The sequence below is a fragment of the Leptinotarsa decemlineata genome, unplaced genomic scaffold (assembly GCF_025532065.1).
Source record: "Leptinotarsa decemlineata unplaced genomic scaffold, Ldec_3_MD MMD2_tig00001393_RagTag_RagTag, whole genome shotgun sequence".
In the NCBI taxonomy this organism is placed as follows: domain Eukaryota; kingdom Metazoa; phylum Arthropoda; class Insecta; order Coleoptera; family Chrysomelidae; genus Leptinotarsa; species Leptinotarsa decemlineata.
Window position 1 is genome coordinate 3522015 of NW_027412562.1, and position 14209 is coordinate 3536223.

Below are 14209 nucleotides of genomic sequence, written 5' to 3' on the forward strand. Positions count from 1 at the left end.
AAATATTCTTATTGAAAATAACCGAAACCTAAACTCCCTGAAAGATCTTTATTCCAAATACCAACCTAACATTTGCTTTTCGTTCATTATCACTAGGAACCAAACACAACACTAAAACGAAGATACCTTCAATGTTGCTATCCAAGAATTTTTTTATACTCATTTGCGATTCTTCAGCAATGGCCAAACAAATCAGTGGCGTGACTCGAAGGTGCAAATCTCTGAAACGCGCCTCATATCAACTGAATACGGATTAATTAGATTTTTAGGTGACCTTGCCAGTTGGCGATTATCCAGCAGGAAGTTTGTTTGTAGAATAGACGTATTCTTAGTTTTTTGATGTGCGACTGAGATGTTATAGCTTCTGAGTGAATGATTTTATGTAAATTGATGGAAGTAGCCGTTACTACGTGGGGGAAAAAAAGAGTATTCAAACTTTCTATGTTTTTTACCACTTTTATTTGTAACTAACGTTACTGCAGTTTCGTCCTATAAGGACATTTTCAAACTTATATATTAAACTAACAATGGTTTATTACATTAGCCTTTATATAGCACCCCTGTAGGTAATAAGTGAGGTACTTGGTTGATAGGGTACCTGAATTTACAATTTATAATGCGGATGTGCTAATTTGAAAACCGGTGAGTAAACTAAATCGATTTGATCGTTTAACAGGTTGCACCCACAATGTTTATGCTTGTGAATTTTCGAAGGATTCTAAATAATTGAGTTTTTAACCCTTCCTTGCATAGTGCAAAATTTCCGTATCGTTTAGATTCGGGAACTTGTGGTTGCATGCCAAGGAATGGTTTGAAAATGTCGAATCATTTTCTCCTAGTTTGAAGGACCTTCCATGTTCAGCATACCGCTATTGTAAATTTCGACCACATTGCCCCACATTGCACTACGGACATTTAAGCTTCAGATTTCTCCAACTTGTCCACCTTATCTTTGGCATTGAAAAGAAAATCAGATAACTTGACATGTGGTCTGAATGCCACGTCCACATTGTTTCTTCTGAAGAAACCCGCAATTATCTCTGTTCTTTTCCCAAAATATGTTAGAGTTCCCCATATCTTCATGTTGTTTGACCTAAGGGTCACTTACAGATTAATATACCCTCAGGTCATACAACCAGAAATCAAGAAATGGGTATCTCTAACATATTTTGGAAAAAGAACAGAGATAATTGCGGGTTTCTTCAGAAAAAACAATGTGGAAGTGGCTGACCAAATGCCAGGTTATCTGATTTCCTTTTCAATGCTAAAGATAAGAGTGACAAGTTGGAGAAATCTGGAGTTTAAAAGCTTTTAAGTGTCCGGAGTGTAATAGTGTTTATGTTGCTGCGAAGGCAGCGATAGCTACCTGCGTGACATAGCACTTTTTTGAGTGCTATGTCCGATAAATCACACTCGAACATCTTCATACTTGTATTATTTCCTGGACCCGGATGTCACGCAGGTAGCTATAGCTGCCTTCATGGTGATATTAGTAGTATTCTTGTAAACACAAGATCGATTAACTGAAATGTCAAATGACCGGCTGGCTTCTGCTGATGGCTCCGTGCATTTGTAGTTATTTTGACAACCATACTGATGATGGGCCAAAAGCCCGAAACACGTGTCTATGGTTTGCCACTTTTTTGAGTGTTATGTCCGAGTGTTATGTCCGATCGAGACGCTCGAAAATCTTCATATATATAAACATTCTGCACATAACTGTTGTTTCAAATTATTACAATTACTAAATTGACTAGATCGCATGTGAAAGAATTCAAATATAAGTGAAAGTATAAAGACGTTATTTTTTCCACAGGTTGAACGTTGAACAGATCGTGAACACCCTTGGAAGCTTGATACCAAATAGTTGTTGGACTACAGTAGAGATGAACTAACAGGCCTTATTGCAGGTCATCATATGCAGAGACTCAGACTGTCGGAAGACAGTGTGTGTCACCTCTGTTTGGAAAATGATGAAACAGCAGAGCACATACTTTGCGCCTGCCCCGCTGGGGACCGTATTAGGTTTTTAGAGTTCGGCAGAGCCGTACTCTTACCATCTGACCTGAAAGACCACTCACCATACAAACTAATCAGCTTCCTTAAGAAGCTGGGTTTATTTGGTAGAGAGTAAAAAGTGTGAGCCACAATAAACTCTTGCGGGATGCGGTGGAAGGTCGAATAAACCCACTCACTTTGGACCCAACCTAACCTAACCTAAGGAAAGCTTGTGATACTGTTGATGACGACACCGATTCCAATAATGACTGCGGGAAAAACCTTTGGGACGATTCAAAAATGTTTTCATAACAAAACAAGTAGACGAGCTGGCGCAATATGTGAAACCTGTGAAAGCTCGGATTTTAGGTTCTACAGGAAAAAATCTTCGCGTAATGGCTATGCGAAATCACATAATTGTAAATGCTGTCTGCACGAATTAAATGTGTACTGGTTTTGCCCCATAGTGTTTCCCATCTCACCTCGGCTATGGGACAAAATATGTAATTTGACGAGTTTACATTATTCATTGTTTGCCAAAAATTTTCGTAAATTTGTAATCCTACTACGTTCAATTCTGTTAAAGAAGTTCATCAAAGAGTTGAATTATTTTGTATAACGAGTTTTGTCTTAGCTATCTCATTTTGTTCCGGTCTTTCCTACTACTGACATTACTCCTGGCTATTAAAAAATTACATTACGTAGACAAAAAATTTGTTGGCTCGAAAAAAATTAAAACAATTATGTTGCTGTAATGCAAGAAAGTTGCATTTCCATCAATATTTATCTTATCTGAACATGCCTCAATACACTACTACTATTCAAGAAGAATTATTATCTGCTGAATATTCGTCACGATGATGAATATAAATCCAATAATTACGTACTGATTGGCGTATGAGCGATTAACTTGAATTTTTAACGGTACAAACTGGAATCGTTTAATATTTCTGAAAATTCCGTTACATTCTTCTCAGTGGAAAAGTACCTACCTTAATATGAAATGTGTAAATACACAGCAAAAACATGATTCAAAACTTGAATTTGACATGGTTAGCACATATTTCAACGGTTTGTGAAAAGAATAATGAACTGATTATTGAAAAAAGTATATTTGGACATTTTATAATTTTTTCAGTTTTAGGCAAGATGAAATGGATTAAAATGTTCAAAATCGAGAAAAAATATAAAAAAACTCTGCGAAAAGTGAGCACCTCATCTACATAGTTTTCTTTCAGAGACAATGTCATTACCATGCTTTTATTAGCTTCACCTGTATGTATGTATGTATGTTTGTTTGTTTGTAACTCTCCTTTTCATTTCATATTTATTCCCGTTTGAATGCAAATGCTTGATGGCTTTGTGCCATTTTTTTTTGTATATCAAGCGCCCTTCGCTTTTTTCACAATAATACTAGTATTTTTCGTTCGTTATTGTTTTAAGCTTATTTAAAAAAATATATATTTTTAACTTTTTAGCTCGATGTTCTTTGAAAGCGTGTTTTTTAATTTTTTTAAACTATATTTATTTTATATCTGAATTTTATTCGAGAATTTTAAGTAACGTGGAAGTACCTTTGTAAATTTCTCACAACACAAAAACGTGTCAGGCAAATGTTACCGCAATCAAACACTGCGTAGTGTGCGTATTACAGCTCCCTATAAGTCTTTTCGCGACTTGTAGGGCGCTATAATAGGTCCAGAACCCTTCTGTGGACTGGTGAAGACAATTTTAAAGTCATCTATCAGTTCGTGGATGCAAGCCAAATCGCTAAGTTCGTGGAACTAGCAGATACAGCAGATACAAAAGTTCATAAACGAACCCTTTCCCAACTTTTACTGAACCTACTAAAAACCTACTAAACCACAACCGCAAAGTTCTAAGGATAGTAGCACATCTGCTAACAGGACATGATATGAGCATTATAGGCGTGGCGAAAGAAACCTCTTGCAGGTTCTGTCAGTAGGAGAGAATGTGAAGGATAAGGCATGGGAGATGCGGGAATGAGATACCAGAGGCGTTAGCTATATGAAGGAGCTAATATCAAGGCTGGCGAGCCTCAATGAAGAGATCAAGCTAGATACAGAGCTCTGATAACCAAAGAGAATTTCCTCACAATAGGACTTTGCTGTGATGGTTTGGTCCGGTTGCAGAAAATTATAGTGAATCACATCAGCCGCTGACCACCATACAATACCCATGGTCTTTTTTGGTGGGTTTTTGGCCTTTGGGTACTGCCTGGGTAGCTCATCCGTGTCCAACCACTGTTCTAAACATCTCCTGTTATCGTAGAGGATCCGCTTTTATTCACACGTAACGATACGATCCAAAAACGGATCGTTGTGGTTGCGCAAAAGCAAAGAAGAACAGACCTCGAAACGTGACAATTTGTGACATCATTCAAATCGTGGGGCACCCACTTTTCGAACTCTCCAGCCTTCCCACACAACAATTTTGATGGGTCAGTATCCACCGGGGTCCCCAAATCCTCCTCCTGAATTAGTGTAGGAACGAAACGAAACGGAACGTTTTTTTAAAGGACAAAATACAAGCACTACCGAAAAATCCTCAAGGAGCTCTCAGAGCGGTGCGTTTGCGAAAGTAGCGATTCACCTTTGATTCCACCGCTCTTGGTGGAATCAAATGCGCCAAGTCACTTTGAACACCTCCTGTATCTATATAAGAGAAACAAATCTCCAATCTTCTCCGATGTTCTAGGATATCAAGGTTGCACGTGATGTTCGCATCTCCAGTCAGGCGGATGGCTCTTTTCTGGATGAAATCCAGCAGCTTCAGGATATGTTTGGGAGCAGAGCTCCATACATGAGAACAATACTTCAAAGAAGGTCTGATGTGAGCTTTATAAAGCATCAAAAGTTGCTGAGTTGTGTACAGTTTTCTGGCTCGCAACAGGGTTCCAAGCTTTTGAAAAGCAGCCTTTGCAAACCATCATCACTATTATTGCCAAATGCCTGGTTAATTTTTCGGTTTGTTTCGGCAGCTTTTTGGTTCAATTTTAATTGGAAGAGAAATATATGAGTTGCAGTCCTCGTGGTTCTGGTTCCCTTTCAATGGAAGAGCTTCATGAAGCAAGAGCCGAATCGATCCCTCTACGAAACCCTTTTTCACTTGGAAGGATCGATCGCAGCTTGGAAAATGGTTCTTATGCAGATTATGTAAAACATGTTCTTCCTAACGAATCAGTAGAGAGTTGTCCTGAAAATTATGAAAAGAAAATTGGATTCGGTAATTTAGGAAACACTTGCTACATGAATAGCATTTTACAAGTGTTGTTTATGAAAAAAAATTTCAAGAACGAGGTTTTAATGATGAACGAGAACGAGATTGATTCCTACTTATTCACCAAACTCAAACACCTGTTCATGCAGCTGCAGTTCCGTAGGAATATATCATGTTTCGCTCCAACCAATTTCCTGGAGTCTTTAAAGTCCACTAGATACTCGTTAGGATAACAAGACGATTGTTCTGAATTCTTGGAGTTCTTGTTGAATACTCTTCGTGGGCAAAACAATAGCAAAATCAATACTCCTGGCCACTTTGGATTGAATGATTCCGTACAGTCTATCTCGCTTTGTGTTTGTAAATCTTTTGCTGGAAAAATCCTCACTTGTTTACTTTGTAGTAAATGTTCAAGAGGTAGCAAAAACGTATGTGAATTTCTGGAACTTCATCTAGCGTTCCCTGATGACTAATAACCAGTCCGTGCAAAGCTTACTGTTAAGTCATCTGAAAATGGAATTTTTAACAGGTGATGATCGACTGTTATAAGGAAAGAAGTAAAGCTGAGGCACCAGTCAATTTAATAACAATACTGATGATCTTCAAACAAGACTCAATCTCTGACGGGAGCACCAAGCTCTTTCGAAGGTTCGAAATAGATAAACACTGTAATCTAGCAGACCACTATTATAATATTCATGCAGTCATTGTTCACTGTGGTTCAGGCGTTGAATTTGGTCATTTTTACGCCTTGGTCAAAGACGAAATGGACTGGTTTAAGTGTGACGATAGTCGTGTCATGAAGTGTTCTGGCGAAGTATTGAATTCATTGGAGCCTCTGGAGACATCCTACATTTTGTTTTATGAGAGAGAAAGGACATTAGCAGATCAAGATCTTCAGATGATGTGGTGCTGCAGGTTTTTCCGGGTTTTCCCGCAGCTGAAAAAGTAAATGCGCCACTGGAATCAATGAAGTCGCTCCGGAGCGCCAATTAATTTTTATTGTTATTGTTATTTTTATATTATACTACTAAGCTGAAAAGAGAAACAAAAAATTTTAATTTGGAAAAATATGGACAGCACCAGTGTAGAAAGTAAAAAATTCTCTATCGATCAGCATATACCACGTCACAGTAAAATAAATATTTAATGAGATATGGAGCTACGAAAATACATGAAATCAAAACGGACAAAACTTTCAAAACAACCAATTGTTGAATTCCGTGCACTTGTTAAACAATGTACCTACTATTTTCTGATAACTTCTTGGGGGATAATTAGAACAAACTAATATGGTCTGGTCATTGTGCAATTTTTAATTTTTTTGGTAATAAGCGAGCAAACCAATGGTATATTCAAAGTTTTGAAAAACTCAGGAATAAAAAAATTATCGCTAAATTGACGTCAAGTTAACGATACAAGTATTGAAAAAAAGGAGGAGCGAAACCATATTTTCTACCGCAACCAATTAGCAACAAAATAGCATCCTAGACGTAGCTCTAGATCTAGATATTTCTGACCGAAAATAATTGTTTTCACCTCTCCATCAGCAACTGCTTCAATACTTTTTTGAGAGGCGAGACATTCATTTCTCATACATATGAAATTAATACTTTATTTCACAGGAAGAGACAAAAATTCCGCTCTTGTTATGATGACAGTTCGTAAAAACATTCACGTGATTAATTTAATCCTCAGCCATATTTGTTTTGTCTACGATATTGAAGAACTTGGCAACCTGAAAGCATTTTTGGTTTTGCATCTACATAGTCTTTGATAATATTAAAGTGAAAGACTAACTTCAAAACGAACTTATTACAAAGATGATCAGATCATGCACAGAATTTTTTTTCAGATATAAATTGGAAGAAATATCCATCCAAAACAACTACTTTCACATATGTGATATTGATTTACGCGAATTTGTCATTTTTACTCAAATCATTCGTGAACAGAATCAATCAAAGGAACGCTACACAACATACTATAGGAAAGTGTACTGCAAGAAAGCAAAAAATATTCCCTTTTCCAATTAATTTCTAGTGTACAACACTGTGTTGTTGAATTGTGGTTTTTCGTTCCAGCCGAAGCTCCGTAACAAATGGCAACCCTCAGAAGTCGAAACTTTTGCGAGGTCTTACCTTTAAACAACATGCGATCTCTAGCACGGATCAGAGCTTGTGGTGCGGTATTGATGATACACCCTGAATGTATTTCACTAAGAGGAGAGATATTTTTGTTTCAGGCGGTATTTCTGGCTTTCATCAACAATACCATAGAATTTCAAAAATATAATAAATCCGCCCATGTTTTACAAAGGTCAAACCTTATTATTCACATATTGTTACAGAACATTCCCCAACTAAGAAGTTGAGTAATTGTGCGAGGTGATGGGTAAACATAAATGTTGAAACGGTTTCAGTGTACGTGCTATAACTTTTCAACAATGAGCTTGACCTTCAGGTGCGATATTGGAATTATGAATAAGGCGATATTCACAGACATATAACTCATTGTTTTCGTAATACGATTGTTTTGACGTTCATGAATGCGGTTATCATTTCATTCCTCAAATCTGTTGAGATAGTTAATTTGTTAAAATAATTGCTAATAATTTCAAAAAACTAGTTTGACTTGTAAATTAGCAGAATTCAAAATACTTGACAGGCAACTATGTTACCTCCTAGCAGAGGCTTATCCAACAATTATTTTTGAAGGGTATAACATATGGGTTAACAGCATATTATCGTGTGAAGTGGATACTGATATGATGCAAAAGGAACTTCATTTTGACTCCTCATTCGGGTAGTTTCACGATTATTTAATCATCTTCAAATTACGTTGTGGAATTGGAAGCTACTTGATGACAATCCTTAACGTATTCAGATACGTTCTCCTATGTTCTTTTATTCTTTGGGAAAAGCTTCTTTCCGTTTGGCCAATATGAAGTTTTAGACAAAAACCACAAGTCAAGTCCTGATCTATCCGATACTGTAGTTTTGTATTTACTGTTTTCAATATATTCGTTCGGTAACTATTTAGTTTTTATGCCAATAGAATTGACTTCATATGCATATACGTCACCCTTAGAATTTCAAATGGGAGGGGGGTCAAGTGGCACATCATTTTGATTGGCATTCAATTCTGCTTCCAATGGTACCCTGACTTATTATTTTTTGATAAGCATTTTCCGAAAAATAGCGTTCTAAACTAACAGAAGTAATTTTTAGTACGCCTATACTGCGATGCATGGTTTGACCAGAACTGGTAAGAATATTAGGTGGTACCGTTCCAACCATTTATTAGGGGTAACATTAGCCATTAGCTCCAAATAATTTACATCAAAAAGTAGTCTAATAGTAAAACGGAGACGATAGTAAAGTTGAGTCAAGTAAATGTTGATACTTTAATTTTCATCGCAGAAAGTGTACAGAGAGCCGTCTTTTTTTACTACTACTACTGTAAAAAGTTTCTGTTCTTAGGCGCAAATTTGAACGATGTGATAGTATTGTGCATACAATTATACCTGTTGGGCTATTTGGTGATTACTTCAATTAGTGTATGAAACTGTAAAAATGATTTCCAATTTTCAAGACAGAATTGATATGACTACAATTCATCCAAGACGTACTGTAATATAAGTCACCGGTATGTGATTGATTTGGTGAATACGTATTACGAAATTGGTTTAGTGACAAATAAAAAAATCCAGAGTACTAAATGAGGCAGCTCAAATTGAAGTTTTGGGAACATTTGCTGCAGAGCCCACGAGCTCCTTACGATAAGTATCAGAACAGACGGGAATGTCACGCGAGACTGTAAGAAAAGCATTGAAAATGCTTCCTTATATAATGTAGATGTTTCAAGAGCACCACGAGGATGATTATGATAGAAGAATAGAATTTTGTGAAATCATGTTTCATCGAGTCAATACCATCCCTAATCTTCAGTAAAACATCTGTTTCAGTAATGAGTGTTCATTTTTTCTGAATGGCAAAATTGTCGATATTGGACTGACCAAACTCCACATATTTCTCGGGAAGAGCATTAACAACATCCACAAAAAGTTAATGTTTGGGTTGGTATTCTTGGAAATGGCATTATTGGTTCATTATTTCTGGAAAAAAACTTGGCTGGCAATCTGTACCTTGAAATGCTTGAAGAGACTATCGATTCTCTAATAACTTTCGAGGTAAAAACTCAAATGGATGCAGGAGGTAATGAACTTTTGCAAGAGGATCTGACAGTACTTCACCTCATTACTTTCATTTAATTATACTTTTCACATGGTATGAATAGAGTAGTCTATCGTCATATGTAATAGCCAGATTTTTCAATAACACCTCTTTGCATTTTTTCACATTGAAAAATAATTTATTTTTACAACGCCACTCGCAAACATAATGCAAGTCCTTCTGCAACATAACTCTGCCCCTGACAGTCTGATTTTTTTTTTAAATTTTGAAATCATCTGCAAATAATAAAAAGCTTGAGTACTTGAGAACCGGGGGCAAGTTTTTCATAAATATAACAAAGAGTAAGAGTCCTAGATTGGAACCCTGTGGTACTTCATAATCTTCATAATTAGCTTCATATTTCTCCGAGTTATTATGCTTAACTACTAAGAATATATTTTCAAGATAACTTCCGCACATTCTCAGTGTGATATCAGAGAGTCCAAACTCATTCAACTTTGTTATTAGTACATCGAGATAAACTTTGTCAAAAGTCTTTTTAAAATCATTAACTATTACATCAAGTTGTGACTTACTATTAACTGCTTCATACGCTGTACAAACAGGCTGAATACATTTGTGTTAACAGATTTTTTTTGGAAACAAAGCCATCCCAAGTAGCAATTTTATAATAGTTACGAAAATCTTTCGGAGAAATAAATTATAAAACTGTATTTCTCCCATAAATTTTTTCAATCTGTTTATAAAACAGTTATAAGTAGGAAATTAGCACCATTTTTAAAAATATTTTAGTCTTTATTATTATTTTGTAAGGCCTTTTACAAACACTACAGTTTTATAAACATTTCGGCAGTTACTATGAAATTTTTCTAACACGTCTAAAAAGTAGTTTTGTAAAGATACTTATAAAATAATTGAAATACAATTTTATAACAGTTTTTTTAGTAGCTCCAAGTAAGCGTAACAAAATATAACGCAGTCTAAAACGATAACGATAAAATGAAAGAGTGTTCAAAATGTTTTCTTAAAGACGCAAAAAGTGATTTTGTATTGGACACTAGGAAAATACAATAGATATGTCACCAAGAAATACGAGAACCAACTGCAATAGCTCCTTGTAGTCATCTCTGGGGTGGGTCTCGATTAATTTTGTCTCGAATTCAGCATAGCAATAAATTTTGCAATTACTTCTGAAGTTAGCGGATTTTGTATTAGATTGACACTGATAGCTATGTCCTATTTTTCTTTGTCTATCTTGCGCCACGCACTGAGCAATCTTTTAAAAATGTCTGGATGAAATGAAAAATGTGACAACGACATTGCAGAAATAACCCTGACCAAATTTTCCAATGTAGAGTTGGTGGGATTATCTTTTTTTGATCCCACCATTAGGCTCAGACGATGACAAGTTGTCAACGGCTAATAAATTGCTCAGTAGCACAGATGAACCATCAGAGCACGCTAGGGTTGTAAATCCAAAAGTTAAGAGAGAAAAAATAAAAGAGGTAGTTGATGGGGGATTGGTAAATTTACTTACCAAAAAACGATTACGTTTTTTGGTAAGTAAAGGACAAAAAGCAATATGTCCTGCAAGTTCTAAGCAAATGCCGCATTATATCCTGATGTTCAGAGCCTACTTTAACAAAAGCTCTAGAATAGATTAGATAACTATGTAAAATTATCAACTCATATAGGTATTACGTCTGTATCTTTTCTGTCTCTTTTGTAAGTATTATATACCTGATTTTTATATTTTAAAATAAAAAATGTCATTAAACTTATCAGAATTACTTCTTTTTTTTTATTATATTTCTACTTTGAACTTAAAAATATACCAAAAAAGCAAAATTCACCTGTTTGTTGACTGTTGTACCTCGGTTTGACTTAAAATAACAACAATTATGTATATAATACAAATTTTTAAAAACAACATTAGCTTTCTTATGAGATTTTATAATTCACGTTCTGGAGTTATGGCTCCATATGTCAACTTTTTGGCCAAAAATTTGGATTTTTTCAAACTTTGAGCGACGAACGGCACGGGTTAATATCGTTTAATCGAGCTCAAATTTCGGATATCTCAATATCTGAAAAGGGAAATCGTTTTGTGGGATCCAGACGAACAGAATTCCGACATCGATTTTTTGCAGTCCCTCTCGATACATGGTGCTCCACTTAAATCGTCGGATTTTCAATCATTAATAACCTTTCTCTGTTTTTAGCAAGAATAAAATTGAGGCACTAGGTTACGTGGGTCTTCGTCTAATACAAATCATTTTTCTTAATTTTTTTCCAATGACTAATATTACACGACATTATTGGGAATATTGTTGGAACACTAGTCAAATAAAACTGACAAACTATACTTCATTATACGACCTCTACAAAATCAATGTCAGCTGGTTCTTCTTGAATGCTGCATTTTATTCTTGGTGACAGCAAATATAACAGTTATTTTATTTTTTTGAAATTATAGTATATATACCGCACTATAAAATGGAAAACAAAATTGTGTTTTAAAGCATTCCTATAAAATAATTTCATTGAAGCTATAGGAAGCAGTTATAAAATAAGCAAAGCGTTTCTTTGAGGAATTTGTAAAACACTTTTATTGCCTACAACTATATTGTGTTCACGGCTCGACTAATATAAAATCAATAAACAATTTGGAAGTTATTATAAAATAACAACAAAATAAAACTGTTGTAGCACCATGGAATTATAAAACAATTTTGCTGATTGGAATGTTGCTGGATATGGATTGTATGGATACGTATCAACGTATTTCACTAGTTCGGACTTCCATTGTCTATTATATAAAATGATTTGAAATCCCTGAAACAAGTAAAAAAGAATAATTAAAAAGAATAGTTGAAAATAACAATTATATTAAGCAACAATAAACCTGAAATGAAATGATAGTGAAATAACCTACAAGTAAAAATATAATAATTGAATAAATAAAAATTAAAGGAATGCAAAAAGAAAATAATAAAAAATAAAAAAGGTGTAGAGATTCCAAGTCACGTTAGTTCACGACGTTTCGATTGTTGGTATCTACAATCGTCTTCTGGTGATGACTGGACTGATTCCTCCGAGAGATGACTATTTTATAGATCGTTGAAATACTTTCACTTTCTCTACTTTCCATTTTCCGCTTCACTGATTCCGTGAGAGATGACCGATTTGGCGGGAGTTGGTCATTTTTCGTTTGATGATGGGTTTCCATATGTTTCGTATATCTACGCTGGCCTGGCTGAATACGTTGTTGTCCAACAACGTATTCAGCCAGGCCAGCGTAGATATACGAAACATATGGAAACCCATCATCAAACGAAAAATGACCAACTCCCGCCAAATCGGTCATCTCTCACGGAATCAGTGAAGCGGAAAATGGAAAGTAGAGAAAGTGAAAGTATTTCAACGATCTATAAAATAGTCATCTCTCGGAGGAATCAGTCCAGTCATCACCAGAAGACGATTGTAGATACCAACAATCGAAACGTCGTGAACAAACTGACTTGGAATCTCTACACCTTTTTTATTTTTTATTATTTTCTTTTTGCATTCCTTTAATTTTTATTTATTCAATTATTATATTTTTACTTGTAGGTTATTTCACTATCATTTCATTTCAGGTTTATTGTTGCTTAATATAATTGTTATTTTCAACTATTCTTTTTAATTATTCTTTTTTACTTGTTTCAGGGATTTCAAATCATTTTATATAATAGACAATGGAAGTCCGAACTAGTGAAATTCATCACGAAACATTGTCAATCACCTTCAAACAAACGTATCAACGTATCCATACAATCTTGAATATATTATTTGTTCAAATACTTTGGAATATTGATACTGCCGGGGTAAATTAAAAACGTTGCCCTTTTTACACTTGCATAAAGTTTTCCATTAAAATTTTCATATTTTTCAAAGAAGATCCATCCCAACTAGCACTTTTATATTTTATAATGGTTGTGAAAACGTTTCGGAGAAACAAATTATAAAACTGTATTTCTCCCAAAAATGTGTTCAATGTGTTTATAAAACAGCTATGAATAGTAAATTGGAACCGTTTTATGAAACATTATAGTCTTTATAAATATTTCTTAAGGCCTTTCACAAACACTACAAAACAGTTTCGTAAACATTTCGGCAGTTAATATAAAATTTTTCTAACACTATTCATAAAAAATTAGCCTAAAACGATAACGATGAAATAAAAAAGTGTTCAAAATGTTTTCTTAAAGGCGCAAGAACTCATTTTGTATTGGACATTAGGAAAATATGATAGATATGTCACTAACTGAATACAGAAAAGTTGAAGCCATTTTAATAATTTCACTTTCGTACTCATAAAACTGTTAAAGACATTGTGCTTCAAAGATTTATATTTTAACTGCGAATGAAATTTTGTTGACGAATATATAGCCTATTATTAGTAAAATTTAAGCGCGCCACCCTTTTATTAAAATTTCTGGAAAAAAAATATTAATTATACAAAAATTCACTCTGTAGACGTATACATTTTTTAATCGCAAATTAACTCTGTTTGTTCTAAATAATATAATCTTATAATATCTATGTACTTTTCATCTGTAAATATCACTATAATGTGCACTATATCATATTTTCAACTCATCTAATGTCAGTATTCTGAATTGCTATCATATTAAAATTGCGTCATTCTATAAAATAATTTCTTATCAATAGCAAGTGTTTTAACGTATTTTAGCTTATATGTTATCCCTATAAAACTTTTAAGAGACACTTAG

The 14209-nt window shown here is 34.6% G+C and overlaps 1 protein-coding gene across 3 annotated transcripts in view; it reads right to left on the bottom strand.

Moving 5' to 3' along the window:
* Window positions 1-14209, bottom strand: part of LOC111516107 (sialin) — a 57133-nt gene that overhangs the window by 23557 nt on the left and 19367 nt on the right. Inside the window, exon 1 of one of the 3 annotated variants that reach the window (XM_074175822.1) lies at window positions 66-175. The exons of the other annotated variants lie outside the window; for them this stretch is intronic. Coding sequence (XP_074031923.1) covers window positions 66-87 — 22 coding nt within the window. The 5' untranslated portion in view covers window positions 88-175. Of the gene's footprint in view, window positions 1-65; window positions 176-14209 lie in introns of those variants that run through there. 3 annotated transcript variants of the gene reach the window in all.